At 40.2% G+C, this 20,186-nt stretch overlaps 1 protein-coding gene across 1 annotated transcript in view; it reads left to right on the top strand.

Annotated features, from left to right (window-relative positions):
• The first annotated feature begins 432 nt into the window (after positions 1-432).
• The window catches only part of SPTLC1 (serine palmitoyltransferase long chain base subunit 1), a 74,047-nt gene continuing 54,293 nt past the window's right edge, over positions 433-20,186 (top strand). Inside the window, exons 1-3 of the mRNA XM_032635690.1 lie at positions 433-527; positions 3,388-3,495; positions 6,454-6,548. Coding sequence (XP_032491581.1) covers positions 471-527; positions 3,388-3,495; positions 6,454-6,548 — 260 coding nt within the window. The 5' untranslated portion in view covers positions 433-470. The remainder of the gene's footprint in view (positions 528-3,387; positions 3,496-6,453; positions 6,549-20,186) is intronic.

Here is a 20,186-nt window from a genome sequence, read left to right as displayed (position 1 = left end):
GGCTTTATACACAGTAAGTGCTATATAAGAGCTGTCTATTTTTTTTTACGATAATGCATTCCTGCATTACTTACGTAATTTAAAAGTAAAGAATATGTTTGCGATTGCATTAATAACTCCCTGCACCCAACTGCCTGCCAAGCGCGAGGGCCATTTATTAAAATCTCTCCATCCGGAGAGCCCAACACGGGGTCTGGCACATAATGGCCGCGTTGCGAACACCTGTTGCGGGGACCAGCCTGCCGCTTCCCACCCCTCCCCGCACCCAAGCGAGACACCAAGTTGACCTTTCACCCCTAAACCTTCCTCAGCCAGCGCAGCCACCCGCCGCCCAGTACACAGGCCCGAGAAGGCGGTGCCCAACTGACGGCCGCCCCGCCTTCCGGGCGTATAGACGTCACTGGACCGCGCCGCGCAATATCTGACGTGCCTGTGGCCCGCCTTCCGGAAGGAAACCCTGGCGGCTAACTATGGCGACGGTCGCGGAGCAGTGGGTGCTGGTGGAGATGGTACAGGCGCTCTACGAGGTGAGCTTGGCGGCCCCAGGGGTCCACGACCACACCCAGCCCTGGGGAAGTGGGACGTTTTGTGTGGATTTTTGGTCTGAGGCCTGGGCGGGGCTGGCCCGGTTATGCCCGGACCCCCGGCGTGCCTCGCTGGAAAGGCTCATAGGCGCACACATTTCCCAGTGGCGGAATGTAGGAAGGCACGGGCGGGAGCCGGAGCCGGGGGTCTTGTATTGTGCTGCTGCGAGCACGGAGCCCTCTCCAGGTCCTGCCCGAATACAGGAGAGAGGCTAGTCAAAAACAAGAGTTGGGACTGATGGTAAAACGGAGTGATGAAAGTAGAGTGGAAAATCTCAGTCTGGTGAGGTCCGGGGGAAGACAGGTTCTCGAAACTGTGGAGCAGGGAATAGGGGAAAGAATTGTAATAAGTTCGACTTTGTTTTTTTGGGACGTGGGGTTAGAAAGGAAGCCGAATGATTTAGGTATGTGAAATAGTTTGTCATTCTTCCGCCTACGTCCCATTTTCTGTCTTGTAAAGATACAACTATTTTAGTAAAATTTTAAAGAAAGACCAGTTAGGAGCTTTTTTGAAAGGCAATATAAAATTTAAATGTCAGTCTTGGAGAATGTTCATTCATTTGACATTTAGTGAGTTTCTATGCATTGTGCAATGGAACTTTCTGCGTGTTCTCTGAGCTGTTCAGTACAGTAGCCCCCTAACCACATGTGGCTGTTAAGCACTTGAAACGTGGCTAGTGCAACTGAGGGGCTGAATTTTTCATTTAATTTAATTTAGATGTGTATTTAAATAGTTGAATGGTGCTAGTGACTACAGTATTGGACAGCAGAGATCTAGATGCTAGGAATAGTGCAGTGAGGGAACAGGTAAAAGTTCCTGTGCTTACAGAGCTTACATTCACTTAAAGTGAATCTGTTTTCTTTTGATAATTTTCTTAAAACTTAATATAGCGCTTACTGGGAAGGGTGATGATGCAAGATGTATTATTGCAAAACCCATCAGGACTTTTTGAAAAAAAAAAAACAGTTAAGAGAGCAAATAGAGCCTAGGTGATGTCCAGCCTTAGGTAGATTATAGTGACTAAGAAGAACCACTAAAATTTAAGATTTCCTTTTTTAGAAATGAGTAATTTCTACTATATATTGTTGCTGCCTTTTTGAAGACTGCCCTTTGACTATGTAACTTCTCATACCCTGGTATTGACCATGAGTGAGACTTGACAGAAGGTCTCCTTGATGTAACATTTCCCAGGGGAGAAAAGAAGCCACATTTGTGATTTTTATTAATTCAGTAGACATTTCAACTTTTCTTAGGATTTCTTTGTGGAGTGGAATGTTTAGTGACTTGGACTTACGTTTGTCAGCTATAATCCAATTATTGATAAAACCAAAGGGATTTTTTTAGTAGAGTCCTCATTCTTAAATGAATTATAGTCAGGAGGGATCAGCAAATTTTAAAAATAGTCTTAGATTTCTGGTTTTGCTTCTAATTTCTGTGCACAGTGTATGCAGAATTTGAGGAGTCTTGCTGTGTACCCATACATATGTAGCATGTATGTAGTTTTAAAGTTATTTGTCCAATGACCTGAAAGTTTATTTATGAAATTGCCAGCAGTTTCCCTGGTCCCCCCTTCTGAACTTTTTTAACTGTTGTGAATCATCATTGCTTTCTTTTTGTCTAATGTTTGAAAATAATTTGTATTTACGTTTCTAAATACCTCTTTTATTTTTAACATCTTTATTGGAGTATAATTGCTTTACAATGGTGTGTTAGTTTCTGCTTTATAACAAAGTGAATCAGCTGTACATGTACATATATCCCCATATCTCTTCCCTCTTGCATAAATACCTCTTTTAAATGACTTTCCGATGACAGCCTATTGGGATGTAGCACCCCATAACTGACTTATGGAGGTTTAGTTGATATCTGAAATCTTTTATATGCACTTACTGTATCTAGTTGTGTAAGACATAAAAGTCAGCCTGGCTTTTATCCTGGAAATGTACAGTTGAAAAGAAGACCTGATGCGGATAATTTCATTAAGGTACCTTCATGGATGTTGACATGGAAAGCACTACATACTTTGGGGGAACTGGTAGAAAAGAGACCTGCTATTTCTTTAAACACTTATAAAGTCTTTTTGTCTCTGCCACATTCCAAGGAGAATTTAAAGAGGCCTATTGGGGATACAGGAAATATAGTAAATTGTGCAAAAGTCTTTGAGAATTATGGAAACTGGTGTCCAAATAATTCTCAATTTATCCATGGTATGTGGGGGTTGTAGAAGGCTTGTGAAGCTGTGAAATGTTTGTTACAGTTATTTCTCACCAGTAAAAATATAAATTACCTGAAGGATCTGATAGTTGATATTGTTAGACTATTGGAATTCTGTGTCAGATTTAACTTTTAAAATTAATTTTTATACAGTTGTAGAGATTTTTCATGTAGGAGAAATTGCCTTCTGTTAGAAATGGGAAAACGAATGAGTAGACATGAAGTGAGCTTTGAAAGTAAATTTTAAGAAGTAATAACTAGGTATAGGGCTTCCCTGGTGGCGCAGTGGTTGAGAGTCCGCCTGCCGATGCAGGGGACACGGGTTCGTGCCCCGGTCCGGGAAGATCCCACATGCCGCGGAGCGGCTGGGCCCGTGAGCCATGGCCGCTGAGCCTGCGCGTCCGGAGCCTGTGCTCCGCAACAGGAGAGGCCACAACAGTGAGAGGCCCGCGTACCACCAAAAAAAAAAAAAAAAAAAGGTATAAAGGTCATGGGAGCAGTATATACAGATGAATTAAATTTTATGTGCAGGTTTTGGAAATGTTTATTTTACTTCTTGTTATGCTTTTGCTTTTGACTCCCTCCTAGGCTCCTGCTTATCATCTTATTTTGGAAGGAATTTTAATACTCTGGATAATCAGACTTCTTTTCTCTAAAACTTACAAGTTACAAGAACGATCTGATCTTACAGTCAAGGTAAGAAGTTAAATCTCTATTTTATTATTTGGTGTATGATTATAGTTGCTACATCTTTCAAAACAGGACTTGTGGTGGCTCAACTATAAATGTTAAAATATTTTCTGGAATGTAAGGAAATCAGGGTAAGCAAAATACGGGGAAGCCAGGGATAAAGTGAATACACAAAGGAGTACCATGTTACAGGCCTTTATACTTTGCTAGGAGTAAACAGCAGTCTGGGAACGTACTAGATGCTGGACGGGAAGCATGGATGCATGCTGGATTTCAAATGTCCATATACAAGGATTACATGAGATGCTCAGGAAAAGCACCACTATTTCTGAAGCCTGAATGAAAGTTTCCCCTGTGGTCTTTATAAAGGAAATTCAGAGTTAGAAAGAATCCTCCCCATCCCACTGCTCTCCACCTTCCCACCCCAAATCAGATTTTGATGTGTTCTATATGGTAAGGGACCCAGCTCAAGCCCAAGCTAGGCAAACCTTAGGAAGCAGAAGTGTCGAGAGGACTTGCAGTCCTGACCACTTCGAGTCTGTTAGTACGAGGGACCAAGGGGTTTGTGGAATCCCCTACCTTCTCACGCAGGTAGGAACACTTAGTAACTGTGCCCCGGGTGTGAGAGGAAGAGCAGTTTTGACTGCAGTGTGGTTTCTGTAACTTGGATTGTTTCCTTATCCAGCCTCTGTAGCAATGTGCCAGAATACTACTTAGGGATACAGAGATGGTGAGAGATATTTTCCCACAAAAATGCCTGAAACTTTGGTTCACAAGGCAGCATTGAGTGTGGCACAATGATGGAGCACCGCTCTTTTCTGGAGCATTCACAGAAGGAAGTGCAAGTGGAATGGAATTACAGCAATGTGGCGATTGTTCCCCTGGTTTCACTGGCTGCCCCTGCTGTCCTGATCATTAATATTTGTCATGAGATGGTCAGGCAGTATCCCCCCTAGGTGATAGGGGATATGCAACAAATGGTTCTTAGGGCAAATAAGTTTTGGAAACCTGGGTAAAGAAGACTAAAGAGGTGTCTCATTGCATGATTTCTTGTAACCTTTAATATGCCAGTGGATATTTGAACTGCTGTTTGGAGAACTGCCATAAACTTGACCATAGATCCCCACCCCCGCCCTTTTTTTTATGAATACCTGTGGGATTAGTGTGCCTTAGAACACTCTTTTGATAGTATTGCATTAAGATTGGGCTATCTGGGCCAGAAATCCTGTCTCTTCTTTTTTCCCTTGGTATTTAGGAGCTCCACATGAATGATTATGAGGCCATGGAATAGATTTATAGCCCAACTTTTTAAGGGGTTGATCATTCCTAATATTCTTAGTTTAAGTTTAGACAAGTCAATCCACACAAATATGCATTTTAAAAGAAGGATACTGAAACATAATTTTAGGATAACCCTCTAAAAGCAGAACTTACCTAGAGCAAGATTCAGTAATCACTGACATCTTACCCTAAAAGCTGTGGAAGAAAAAAAAAAAACTTTATGAGTGTTTCTAAAGCTTAACTTATGGCAGCAAAGAAGAAATGTCCTTCTCAGTTTTATAGGTCTGCAGAGTCTCTTTATTATTTATTTAATTTTGGCTATGTTGGGTCTTTGTTGCTGAGCGTGGGCTTGCTCTAGTTGCAGCGAGTGGGGGCTACTCTTCATTGAGGTGCTTAGGCTTCTCATTATGGTGGCTTCCGTTGTTGCGGAGCACGGGCTCTAGGTGTGCGGGCTTCAGTAGTTGTGGCAGGCAGGCTCAGTTGCTGTGGCTCACCTGCTGTAGAGTACAGCCTCAGTAGTTGTGGTGCACAGGCTTAGTTGCTCTGCAGCATGTGGAATCTTCCCGGACCAGCGCTTGAACCCATATCCCCTGCATTGGCAAGCGGATTCTTAACCACTGCACCACCAAGGAAGTCCCCTGCAGAGACTCTTGAATACCAGGCAATCCTGAGTTGATTCTCAAATCTGTCTCTGTGGTAGCAAGTGGACAGTGTGCATGATACATACTTCAGGCTTGTTCAGGCTGCTGTTCTGTGCAGTCATTGGCAGAAATAGATGAGGAATTTATTGACTGATTTATTCAGCCAGCATTTTTGAGTGCCTGAGCATCAGGTGAATATGCTCCTAGCCATGCCCTAGAATTGCCTATTAGGAGAAAAATGCACAGAAGCATTTAACAGGAGTGTGAAAATAGAAGTATTGAGAGTGGACTTATGTAAGGCAAGATTTGCTGTGGCTGTCATGTTCATCAGGTGCCTCATCTCATCCTGTACATCCAGACTACATTTTCAAAATTACATTGTTTTCTAGTTCAAGAAAGGGTAAGAAACTCAAAATAGTCAAAATACTTGGAATGCATGAAATAACAGGTAAAAGGAATAAAGTAGTTTTTTATGAGAAATTTCCAAACAACTAAATCCTGTTACAATAATTATTATGAGAGTCTTTTGGTATATTTCAGTTACTTCTGAATCCTTGCCAATGGCTGGTAGAAACAGTGCTTTATAGTCTAGTTGATCCCTTCCTGTGACAGCCATGCCTGTAAGAACTTAAGGCATGGCTGTCTGTCATATCTTGCAGTAGAGGCTGAGCTCCCTTACCTGCAGTCATGCCTCTCACCTTTGTGTTATAGACTTTTAGTTTTATCATCAGTTGCAGTTATACTTCCTACTTCCCACAGTGAAAAATCCTGAACATAGAAATAAAATTTTTAAGAAATTTCCAGTCAGCCACAAAGCTTCATGGAAAAAGAACCTTTAGCCTGAGATAAGGAAAGAGGTGAGGGGTTAAGTGCACAAAACTCAATAGTGATTCTGTGTCATTTCCAGGCACAGCAGCTGGACGTCTGTGTCTAGCAGTGTGTTCATTATGATGGTTCCATTACAACAAACAGTTTAGATACCGCTAGAGTTGCTGTCCAGTATGTAGCACTGCACTGTATTTTAACTGCTTTTCTCCTGTAGGAAAAGGAAGAATTGATTGAAGAGTGGCAACCAGAACCTCTTGTTCCTCCTGTCTCAAAAGACCATCCTGCTCTCAACTACAACATCGTTTCAGGGTAAATTGGTTTTGCTAGTCAAGGGCTTATATTTGGTTTACTGTAGGTAAACTCAACAAAGTATACAGTGGTTTATATAGTATTCCTTTCTTTTTAACTGAAATAAGACTTTCAGAAATTTCTGGAGATCAGAAACTTTTTTAATAGTCTCCAATTTGGGTTTCCAAGTTTTTCCCTTTCTAAAAATATATATATATATATATATATTTTTTTTTAAAGCAGGGGCTTCCCTGGTGGCACAGTGGTTGAGAGTGCGCCTGCCGATGCAGGGGACACGGGTTCGTGCCCCGGTCCGGGAAGATCCCACATGCCGCAGAGCGGCTGGGCCTGTGAGCCATGGCCGCTGGGCCTGCGCGTCCGGAGCCTGTGCTCCGCAACGGGAGAGGCCACAGCAGTGAGAGGCCCACGTACTGCAAAAAAAGTAATAACACACACATAATATTTCAAATGGGAAGACAGTTAAAATGAAAAACAGCATTCCTACTTTTTCCCACCTGGATTGTTTCTGATTTTAGATCTGTTGAAGGTTACCTTCATAACTAGATATTAGCAGTATGCTTACATTACTGTTTCTTGATTGATTAATGATAGGCAGTGCCTGTTGACTTTCACAATATGAATTATGAAACTTCAGCTCACTTATGCTACCTACCTCCTGGTTTCCAATGTTTTATTTTTATTTTTATTTCTTAAATTTTAAGTATACAGAAAATATCAGTCACATATGTATCTACCACCCAGAAGTAATAGGTATTAACATTTTGCTATCTTTACTTTAAATCTATTTTTTAAAAGAAATAAAGCATTAGAAATGCAGTTGACCCTTGAACAGTATGGGGGTTAGGGGCCCTGACCCTCTGGGCAGTCAAAAACCTGCATATAAATTAGAGTCAGCCCTCCAGATACCCAGTTCCTCTAGATATGTGGTTCTACATCCATGGATTCAACCAACCGTGGATCATGTAGTACAGTAGTATCTACTGTTGAAAAAAAATCTGTGTATAAGTGGACCTGCACAGTTCAAACCCATGTTGTTCAGTGGTCAAGTGTATCACTAAAGAAATCCCTTCCCATCTATCACTTACTCTTGCCTCCCAGGCAAGATAACCACCATCTTGAAGTTGGTAGATGTTTTTCCTTTGCTTATATTTATACTTTTGCCACAGCATGCCTGTTGCCATGAAAGTGTTTAGTATTCTATTTTAAAATATGATGTAGGATATTCTCCTGAGTATGTCCTTCTACTTCTGGTCTGATCTGAAACAGGTTTGTATTCTTCACTTTCGCGAATTTCTTTGGTCTCATGAAAGTTTTACTTCTCCTGAAATCAGACTGACCAATCATTAATGTTATGGTTATAAAATCCTTCCTACCACAAAGGTCTAATTTGCCTGTTTTCCATATGACAGTCAGTTGTCCCAACATTATTAGTTGAATAGTCCATTTTTTACCTACTGATTGGAAATTTCCCTTCTTTCATATGTCAAGTTCCCTTATAAAGGATCTGTTTCTGGCTTTATTTTTATTCTTTTGGTATATTTATCTCTCCCTGTGCCAGAACCTCGCTTATACCACAGCTTAATAATAGGCCTTGACTAGAGTGAGTCCTTCACCTCCTTGTTCTTCACAATTGTCTAGGCTATCCTTGACTCTTCACTATGAGTTTAGGTTTAGCTGATCAGATTTGACCAGAAAATGGGTTTGGGTTTGTGACTAGTAATGCATTGAATTTATGGATTAATTTGGAGAGAATTGGTATATTGCTAATACTGAATCTCTTCACCACGTACCTTGTGTGTCACTTGTATACTTAGGTCTTTTATGTCTCTGAGAGAAGTTGCATAACATTCTTCATAGAGATTTTGCTTAACTATTATTTTGCTACTTTTTATTTGGAAATAATAGTAGATTCACATGCAGTTGTAAGAAATAATACAGAGAGATTTCATATACCCTTCATCAGTTTCCCCCAATGGTAACATCTTGCTTAACTATAGTACAGTATCACAACCAGGAAATTAACATTGCATATCTTTTAATAGCGTCGTCTCTGGGTTCCAGAGAGTTTTCACCTCTGTCATGAAGCGTCATTTTCTTCTTGTTTCTGTGTTATTGCACTTGCTAGGATACCTACCATGCAGTGTTGAATAGGAGTGGTAACAAGGGCCTCTGTATCCTGTTCCTGATGGCTTTTAAGGGATAACCTATATGGTGTTATAAGCCTTCCTTTCTCTTCCTAGTTTGCTAAGGGAACTTTTTGTTAGTTTTAAAGTCAGTGTTAAATTTTATTAAATTTTTTCTTTATCTATTGAGATGGTTGTGACTTTTCTTCTCTAATTCATTACTATATTAAATTGTACTGATTGAATTTTTTACATTAATTAAGCATATACATAAATTTTTATGAGAAAAATTGCAAGCAGCCATGCCACTCATCCTCACCCCAGATTCCAGCTCTGTAGACTTGCAGAAAGATGGGAGATTTACTCTCTGGAAAGGCTAAATATAAATTGAAAGTCCTAAGAATGTGTGAGGAGGCGAGTGCCATTCTAAAAACAGAAAGCAAGCATATAATGAATAATGGGATGCTAATCCTGTTTCCTCCAACTCAGCTTTCAGAAAGTTGGAAACCAGATTTATATCCTCATATACACCTCACTGGAGGACTCCTCTCTGGTGAAACTCGGAGTCAAGAGAGTAAAAACAGAAAATTTTGAGTTTGCGGTCTCCACAGATGAATAAACAAGTCTATGTCTCATTATCATAGAATGAAGCCCACCATCAGTCAAGAAGCCAAGCTCATTTACACAGTGCTTGCAATTAGCATTTCAGTGTCTTATTCTTAAAAATGGGTGGACAACCTTAAATTATGGTCCATTGATTTTCAACAGAATGCCAAGACAATTCAGTAGGGAAAGAATACTCTTTTTAACAGATTGTGATGGGGCAACGGGATATACACATGTAAAAGAATGATGATGGACCCTGACCTCACACCATGTGTAAAAATTAGCTCAAAATTAATCATGGGCTTAAATTTAAGAGCAAAAACTATAAGTTCTAGTTTAGAAGAAAGAAAACAAAAGAGTAAATCTTCATAATCTTGGATTGGCCAGAGATTTTTAGAAATGACACAAAAGCACAAGCAGCAAAAGAAAAAATAGACAAACTGGACTTCATTAAAATTAAAAACATTTGTGCTTCAAAGCCCATTACTAGAGAAATGATACAAAACCCCACAAAATGGAAGAAAATATTTTCAAGTCGCATATTTGTTAAGGGGCTAGTATCCAAAATATTAAACATATAAAAAGAACTCTTACAACTCAGTGACAAGCATGACTATTTGGTTAATTTTTATTAATTGTTGGATTTTTTTTTTTTTTTGCTAATATTTGTTATTTTTAGCATCAGTATTGAAAAATGAGTTTAGTATTTTTCTTTTCCCTTACTGTGCTGGCCCAGCTTTGGTATCAGAGGTATATTAGTCTTATAGTTTTCCTGGCAACACTATTTGTTGTTTGTTCTGTTGAGCATAGATTTTTAATCATGAATTAAATGTCTTCAGTGAGTTTTTAAAGCTGTTCATATTTCCTTTTTGAGTAAGTTTTGGTTACTGCCATTTAGTAATTGTTCATTTCTTCTTTTGTTTTCAAATGCATTGGCATGAAGTAATTCATAGGATTCTCTTGGGAAGTTATATGTAAAATATATACATATAACTTTGTATATAGATATATATAACAACACATCTATGGGGTTTGTGTCTCCACTGCAGGCATTTGTGTCTCCTTTCTCACTCAAATTTGCCAAAGGTTTATCCTCTGGTTTAGTTGAGTCTCTGTTTTATTTTCTTCATTTTGAGCCTTTCCTGCAAAGGCATTGACTCTCCCTTCAGCACCGCTCTCATCAGCACCCATGTAAGGCAGCATTCTCATTTGCTTTATTATTTCCTTCATCCCTAGTGCCTGCATCTGTTCTCCTCCCCAGTAAGGTATCCCACTGTAATACGTGTATTTTGCTTTCTTTTATTATTTTATGTTATTAAAGTCATATATGTTATTGTTTTTATTACGTATGTATGCTTGAAACCATGTAATCTTAATGTTTTATGAAAGTATGTTTTTAATTTTGTGCTCTAGACTTCATTCTGGTTTTTTTCTTACAAGTTTTTTACTCGGCACTTATTTTTCAACAAATATTTGAGTGCCTACCATGTTTAAGGAATGTGCTGATGAGCATGTGCGATAAATCAAAATCTTAGTTGTCTTGGGGCAGGCTGACCAAGAATGAAATAAATAGAATGTTAGCTGGTGTTGAGCAGTATGAAGAAATATCAAGCAGGGCAGAGAGGTGGAATTGCTAAATGGACTTCCTGTTCATTTCTTCCAACTGCTACATATTATTCTGTTGTGTATGGCCACCATGTTTTACTTAGTGATGGGTAAATTTAGTGATTTTCCTCATGATGGATACCTAAGCTACCCCCACTCCCCACTGCCACAAAAAACCCTGGTGATTAAACCTGATTAATGTCCTCTTGTGGACCTGTCTGAGTCTCTCTAGGGGTGTGGGACCAGAAATTGGGTACTACTCTATATGCCTGTCTCATTTCCCTATGGGACTTTCCTACATTGTGATTCTCCTGAGTTAGTATATGGGCATTCAGTTTCCCACAGCTGTGTTTGGTAACATTGTTTTATTTTGCATTTCTCTGATTATTTGAGCCTTTAAGTATCATTTCATCTACTTATTATTAGCTGCTGGGGTTTTTCCCTCCTGTGAATGCCTCTTCATATCTTATAGTTCTTCTTCTCCTTGATTCCCAGTCTATCTTTCGATTATCAAGAGTCCCCAGTATTGTGTAGATTTTAATCCTTGGTCAGTTTTTGAGTAGTAGTCTATTACAATGAGTCTAAGAAACTTTTTTTTTCCGATTTTATGATCTCTGAAACATGTATGAATCTTACAGCTGCTGAGAGTCATTGTCAGCTGGGAGCAGGTGAGAGTATCATTTCTTGCACACTGATGAACTTGGTCATGGCTATGCTTACTGCCAGCACCTCAGTTGAGTTTTGTGCACTGCTGGTAAGTAAATCAGCTGATGGAAGGAGAAATGGCCAGATCCCTCCAGACAGTTGAACAGAGGCTACTGGGACTAAGGCTTTGAACATTCCTTTGTCAAACTCCTACTGCCTTTGGGTAATAACAGTTTACTTTCTAGAAACATGATTCAACTGCATAAAGATGAAACTAAGAGTTTAGTCCAGTAGGAAAGTTCCAGCATCAAACTTAGAGAATGGGTGATACTGACTTGTCAAGTAATCCCAGAGATGATAGCGGAGCATCCTCCTAAGCAATGCCAGGATCCTTCTGTCAGCAGGGAGCAGAATATGTTAGCAGGGAGTATGAATACCCATGATATCCATTACGTAGCAGAGAGCAGACAGAACTGCTGACTAGAAGTTACGAATGTCTTGCCTGATTGATCTTGCTTATATTTTTCTTTTCATGGGTACAAAAGTAGAATGACAAAAATCTGTGTCAAGATAGCCCTTTCATTAAATATGAACTAAAATATAAATGATGAGAAAACATCATTGCATTTTATTTTTTTTTTTTCATTTTTGGCTGTGTTGCATCTTCATTGCTGCATGCATGCTTTTCTCTAGTTGCGGCGAGTGGGGGCTACTCTTCGTAGCAGTGCACGGGCTTCTCATTGCAGTGGCTTCTCATTGTGGAGCATAGGCTCTAGGCACGCAGGCTTCAGTAGTTATGCCACACGGGCTCAGTAGTTGTGGCTTATGGGCTCTAGAGCACAGGCTCAGTGATTGTGGCATACGGGCTTAGCTGCTCTGTGGCATGTGGGATCTTCCTGGACCAGGGCTTGAACCCATGTACCCTGCATTGGTAGGAGATTCTTAACCACTGCACCACCAGGGAAGTCCCTGCATCATTGCATTTTACTTCCTTAGTGATAGATAAAATACAGTCAATGCCATCTTAGATTCATGAAATCTAGTAAATCTCTTTATCACCCGTCTGTTAATTTTGTCTTTGGTATCTTCATTGAACCAGAATTCTAAATTTGGACTTGGTCATATTCATCCATTTTCGCCTCATGGTTTGTGTGTTTGCATACTTGTTTCAGAAATCATTTCCTATTCCAAGGTCACAAAGACCTTCTAAGTTTTCCTCTGTTCCAAAATACTTTTTAGGATTTTTTTTAATATGCGTGGAATTCATCTTTGAATATGGTAATTCAATTTTATTTTTCTCCATAGAGAAAGAAATATGTGTAACTTAGTTAGTGGGGGCAGCTGCTGTCATTTGCCATATATTTATATATAGGCACACCTCATTTTATTGCACTTCACTTTATTGCATTCCCATAGATACTGCACTTTTTACAAATTAAAGGTTTCTGGCAACCCTGTGTTGTCAGAAGATGGTTATCATTTGTTAGCAATAAAGTATCTTTTAAAAATTAGAAAAAAGGGAGACCTTCAAGATGGTGGAGGAGGAAGATGTGGAGACCACCTTCCTCCCTACAAATACATCAGAAATACATGTACATGTGGAACATCCCCTACAGAACACCTACTGAATGCTGGCAGAAGACCTCAGACCTCCCAAAAGGCAAGAAACTCCCCACGTACCTGGGTAGGGCAAAAGAAAAAACAGAGACAAAAGAATAGGGACGGGACCTGCATCTCTGGGAGGGAGCTGTGAAGGAGGGAAAGTTTCCACACACTAAGAAGACCCTTCACTGATGGAGACAGTGGGTGGCGGGGAGGAAGCTTTGGAGCCATGGAGGAGAGTGCAGCAACAGGGGTGCAGAGGGCAAAGTGGAGAGATTCCCACGCAGAGGATCGGTGCCAACCAGCACTCAGAGGTTGAGAACAGCACTGAGAGGCTTGTCCGCTCACGCGCCTGGGCGAGTGGGGGCTAGGAGCTGAGGCTCTGGCTTAGGAGGTCAGATCCCAGGGAGAGGACTAGGGTTGGCAGCGTTAACACAGCCTGAAGGGGGCTGCTGCGCCACAGTTGGGAGGGAGTCCAGGAAAAAGTCTGGAACTGCCTAAGAGGCAAGAGACCATTGTTTCGGGGAGCGTGAGGAGAGGGGATTCAGAGCACCACCTAAACAAGCTGCAGAGACAGGCACGAGCCGCAGCTGTCAGCGTGGACATCAGAGACGGGCATGAGATGCTAAGGCTGCTGCTGCAGCCACCAAGAAGCCTGTGTGCAAGCACACGTTACTATCCACACCTCCCCTCCCAGGAGCCTGTGCAGCCTGCCAGTGCCCTGTGATCCAGGGACAACTACCCCGGGAGAACACACAGTGCGCCTCAGGCTGTTGTAACATCATGCTGGCCTCTGCCACCTCAGGCTCGCCCCACATTCCATACCCCTCCATCCCCCCGGCGTGAGTGAGCCAGAGCCCCCTAATCAACTGCTACTTTACCCCGTCCTGTCTAAGCAAAGAACAGACACCCTCAGGTGACCTACACGCAGAGGCGGGGCCAAATCCAAAGCTAAACCCTAGGAGCTGTGCGAACAAAGAAGAGGAAAGGAAATCTCTCCCAGCAGCCTCAGGAGCAGCAGATTAAATCTCCACAATCAACTTAATGTACCCTGCATCTCTGGAATACCGAATAATAGATCATCACAGAATTCAGGTGGTGGACTTTGTGTAATTTTTTCTGTATATCTTTGCTTTTACCATTTGTCCTAGGGTTCCATCTGTCCATTTTTTATTTTTTGTTTGTTTTCCTTTTATTATAGTTTTTAGTGCTTGTTATCATTGGTGGTTTTCTTTTTTGGTTTGGTTGCTCTCTTTCATTTTTTTAGTTATTATTAATTATTAAATTTTTAATATTTTTTTAAATTTTTTAATAACTATTTTATTTTTTTTCCCTTTTCTTCTCCCTTTTCTTCTGAGCCATATGGCTGACAGGGTCTTGGTGCTCCGGCCGTGTGTCGGGCCTGTGCCTCTGAGGTGGGAGAGCCGAGTTCAGGACATTGGTCCACCAAAGACCTCCTGGCTCCACATAATATCAAACAGCGAAAGCTCTCCCAGAGATCTCCATCTCAGTGCTAAGACCCAGCTCCACTTAGTGACTAGCAAGCTACAGTGCTGGACACCCTATGCCAAACAACTAGCAAGACAGGAACACAACCCCACCCATTAGAGAGGCTGCCTAAAATCATAATAAGGTCACAGACACCCCGAAACATACCACCGGACGTGGTCCTGCCCACCAGAAAGACAGGATCCAGCCTCATCCACCAGAACATAGGCACCAGTCCCCTCCACCAGGAAGCCAACACAACCCATGGAATCAGCCTTACCCACTGGGGGCAGACACCAGAAACAACAGGAACTACAAACCTGCAGCCTGCGAAAAGGAGACCCCAAACACAGTAAGTTAAGCAAAATGAAAAGACAGAGAAACACACAGCAGATGAAGGAGCAAAGTAAAAACCCACCAGACCAAACAAATGGAGAGGAACTAGGCAGTCTACCTAAAAAAGAATTCAGAGTAATGATAGTAAATATGATCCAACATCTTGGAAATAGAATGGAGAAAATACAAGAAATGTTTACCAAGGACCTAGAAGAAGTAAACAGCAAACAATGATGAACAACACAATAAATGACATTAAAGATTCTCTAGAAGGAATCAATAGCAGAATAACTGAGGCAGAAGAATGGATAAGCGACCTGGAAGATAAAATAGTGGAAATAACTACCGCAGAGCAGAATAAAGAAAAAATAATGAAAAGAATTGAGGACAGGCTCAGAGACCTCTCGGACAACATTAAAGGCACCAACATTCAAATTATAGGGGTCCCAGAAGAAGAAGTTAAAAAGAAGGGGACTGAGAAAATATTTGAAGGGATTATACTTGAAAATTTCCCTAATATGGGAAAGGAAATTGTCAGTCAAGTCCAGGAAGTACAGAGAGTCCCATACAGGATAAATCCAAGGAGAAACACACCAAGACACATATTAATCAAACTATCAAAAATTAAATACAAAGAAAAAAATATTAAAAGCAGCAAGGGAAAAACAACAAATAACATACAAGAGAATCCCCATAAGGTTAACAGCTGATCTTTCAGCAGAAACTCTGCAAGCCAGAAGGGAGTGACAGAGCATATTTAAAATGATGAAAGGGAAAAATCCACAATGAAGATTACCCTACCCAGCAAGGATCTCATTCAGATTCAACAGAGAAATTAAAACCTTTACAGACAAGCAAAAGCTAAGAGAATTCAGCACCACCAAACCAGCTTTACAACACATGCTAAAGGAACTTCTCTAGGCAGGAAATACAAGAGAAGGAAAAGACCTACCATAACAAACCCAAAACAATTAAGAAAATGGTAATAGGAACATACGTATCAATAACTACCTTAAATGTGAATGGATTAAATGCTCCATCCAAAAGTCATAGACTGGCTGAATGGATACACAAACAATGCCCATATATATACTGTCTACAAGAGACCCACTTCAGACCTAGGGACACATACAGGCTGAAAGTGAGGGGATGTAAAAAGATATTCCATGCAAATGGAAATCGAAAGAAAGCTGGAGTAGCAATTCTCATGCCACACAAAATAGACTTTAAAATAAAGACTAGTACAAGAGACAAAGAAGGACACTACATAAAGATCAAGGGATCAATCCAAGAAGAAGATATAACAATTGTAAATATTTATGCACCCACCTCAATACATAGGCAAATGCTAACAGACGTGAAAGGGGAAATCGACAGTAACACGATCATAGTAGGGGACTTTAACATCCCACTTTCACCAATAGACAGATCGTACAAAATGAAAATAAAGAAGCACAAGCTTTAAATGATACATTAAACAAGATGGACTTAATTGATATTTATAGGACTTGCCATCAAAACACAACAGAATACACTTTCTTCTCAAGCGCTCATGGAACATTTTACAGGATAGATCGTATCTTGTGTCTAGCCTTGGTAAATTTAAGAAAACTGAAATCATATCAAGTATCTTTTCCAACCACAATGCTATGAGACTAGATATCAATTACAGGAAAAAATCTGTAAAAACTACAAACACATGGAGGCTAAACAATACACTCCTAAATAACCAATAGATCACTGAATAAATCAAAGAGGAAATAAAAAAATACCTAGAAACATGATAATGGAGACACAATGATGCAAAACCTGTGGGATGCAGCAAAAGCAGTTCTAAGAGGGAAGTTTATAGCAATATAGTAATATTTCTTGTTTCTTCCTACCTCAAGAAACAAGAAACAGCTAAAATAAACAACCTAACCTTACACCTAAAGCAGTTAGGGAAAGAACAAAAAAACCCCAAAGTTAACAGAAGGAAAGAAATCATAAAGATCAGATCAGAAATAAATGAAAAAGAAATGAAGGACACAATAACAAAGATCAATAAAACTAAAAGCTGGTTCTTTGAGAAGATAAACAAAATTGATAAACCATTAGCCAGACTCATCAAGAAAAAAAGGGAGAAGACAAATCAATAGAATTAGAAATGAAAAGGAGAAGTAACAGCTGACACTGCAGAAATACAAAGGATCATGAGAGATTACTACAAGCAGCTATATGCCAATAAAATGGACAACCTGGAAGAAATGGACAAATTCTTAGAAAAGCACAACCTTCTGAGACTGAACCAGGAAGAAATAGAAAATATAAACAGACTAATCACAAGCACTGAAATTGAGACTGTGATTAAAAATCTTCCAACAAACAAAAGCCCAGGACCAGATGGCTTCACAGGTGAGCTCCATCAGACATTTAGAGAAGAGCTAACAGCCATCCTCAAACTCTTCCAAAATATAGCAGAGGAAGGAGCACTCCCAAACTACAAGACCACCATCACCCTGGTACCAAAACCAGGCAAAGATGTCAAAAAGAAAACTACAGGCCAATATCACTGATGAACATAGATGCAAAAGTCCTCAACAGAATACTGGGAAATAGAATCCAACAGCATATTAAAACGATCATACACCATGATCAAGTTGGGTTTATCCCAGGATTGCAGGGATAAACTGCAATCTTCAGTATACCCAAATCAATGTGATAAACCATATTAACACATTGAAGGAGAAAAACCATATGATCATCTCAACAGATGTAGAAAAATCTTTTGACAAAATTCAACACCCATTTATGATAAAAACCCTGCAGAAAGTAGGCATAGAGGGAACTTTCCTCAACATAATAAAGGCCATATATGACAAACCCACAGCCAACATCGTTCTCAGTGGTGAAAAACTGAAACCATTTCCTGTAAGATCAGGAACAAGACAAGGTTGTCCACTCTCACCACTATTTTTTTTTTTTTTTTTTTGCATTTCGCGGGCCTTTCACTGTTGTGGCCTCTCCTGTTGCAGAGCACAGGCTCCGGACACGCAGGCTCAGCGGCCAAGGCTCACGGGCCTAGCCACTCCACAGCATGTGGGATCTTCCCGGACCGGGACACGAACCCGTGTCCCCTGCATCGGCAGGTGGACTCTCAACCACTGCTCCACCAGGGAAGCCCCACTCTCACTGCTATTATTCAGCATAGTTTTGGAAGTTTTAGCCACAGCAATCAGAGAAGAAAAAGAAATAAAAGGAATCCAAATAGGAAAAGAAGTAAAGCTGTCACTGTTTGCAGATGACATGATAGTATACATAGAGAATCCTAAAGATGCTATGAGAAAACTACTAGAGCTAATCAATGAATTTGGTAAAGTAGGAGGACACAAAGTTAATGCACAGAAATCTCTTGCATTCCTATACACTAATGATGAAAATCTCAAAGAGAAATTAAGAAAACACTCCCATTTATCATTGCAAAAAAAGAATAAAATACCTAGGAATAAACCTACCTAAGGAGACAAAAGACCTGTATGCAGAAAACTATAAGACACTGATGAAAGAAATTAAAGATAATACAAACAGATGAAGAAATATACCATGTTCTTGGATTGGAAGAATCAACTTTGTGAAAATGACTGTACTACCCAAAGCAATCTACAGATTCATTGCAATCCCTATCAAACTCAATGGCATTTTTCACAGAACTAGAAAAAAAGATTTTACAATTTGTATGGAAACACAAAAGACCCCAAATAGCCAAAGCATCTTGAGAATGAAAATTGGAGCTGGAGGAATCAGGCTCCTGGACTATAGAGTATACTACAAAGCTACAGTAATCAAGACAGTATGGTAATGGCACAAAAACAGAAATATAGATCAGTGGAACAGGATAGAAAGCCCAGAGATAAACCCACCACATATGGTCACCTTATATTTGATAAAGGAGGCAAGAATATAGAATGGAGAAAAGACGGCCTCTTCAATAAGTGATGCTGGGAAAACCGGACAGCTACATGTAAAAGAATGAAATCAGAACAGTCCCTAACAGAATTCACAAAAATAATATCAAAATGGATTAAAGACCTAAATGTAAGGCCAGACACTATAAGACTCTTATAGGAAAACATAGGCAGAACACTCTGACGTAAATCACAGCAAGATCCTTTTGACCCACCTCCTAGAGAGAGGGAAATAAAAACAAAAATAAATGGGACCTAAAGAAACTTCAAAGCTTTTGCACAGCAAAGGAAACCATAAACAAGACCAAAAGACAACCCTCAGAATGAGAGAAAATATCTGCAAATGAAGCAACTGACAGAGGATTAATCTCCAAAATTTACAAGCAGCTCATGCAGCTTAATATCAGAAAAGCAAACCACCCAATTCAAAAATGGGCAGAAGCCCTAAATAGACATTTCTCCAAAGAAGATATACAGATTGCCAATAGTTACATGAAAGGATGCTCAACATCACTAGTCATTAGAGAAATACAAATGAAAACTACAATGAGGTATCACCTCACACCAGTCAGAGTAGCCATCATCAAAAATTCTACAAACAATAAGTGCTGGAGGGGGTGTGGAGAAAAGGGAACCCTCTTGCACTGTTGGTGAGAATGTAAATTGATACAGCCACTATGGAGAACAGTATGGAGGTTCCTTAAAAAACTAAAAATAGAACTACCATATGACCCAACAGTCCCACTACTGGGCATATACCCTGAGAAAATCATAATTCAAAGAGTCATGTTCCACAGTGTTCTTTGCAGCTCTATTTACAATAGCCAGGACATGGAAGCAACCAAAGTGTCCATCAATAGATGAATGGATGAAGAAGATGTGGCAAATATATACAGTGGAATATTACTCAGCCATAAAAATAAACGAAATTGAGTTATTTATAGTGAGGTGGATGGCCCTAGAGGCTGTCATACACCGTGAAGTAAGTCAGAAAGAAAAACAAATACCATATCCTAACACATATATATGGAATCTTAAAAAAAAAAAAAAAAGGTTCTGAAGAACCTAGGGGCAGGACAGGAATAAAGATGCAGATGTAGAGAATGGACTTGAGGACACGGGGAGGGGGAAGGGTAAGCTGGGATGAAGTGAGAGAGTGGCATGGACATATATACACTAGCAAATGTAAAACAGATAGCTAGGGGGAAGCAGCTGCATAGCACAGGGAGATCAGCTCGCTGCTTTGTGACCACCTAGAGGGGTGGGGTTGGGCGGGAGACACAAGAGGG

Source organism: Phocoena sinus, chromosome 6, assembly GCF_008692025.1.
Source record: "Phocoena sinus isolate mPhoSin1 chromosome 6, mPhoSin1.pri, whole genome shotgun sequence".
NCBI classification, from domain to species: Eukaryota; Metazoa; Chordata; class Mammalia; order Artiodactyla; family Phocoenidae; genus Phocoena; species Phocoena sinus.
This window is presented reverse-complemented; position numbering and strand designations above follow the sequence as displayed.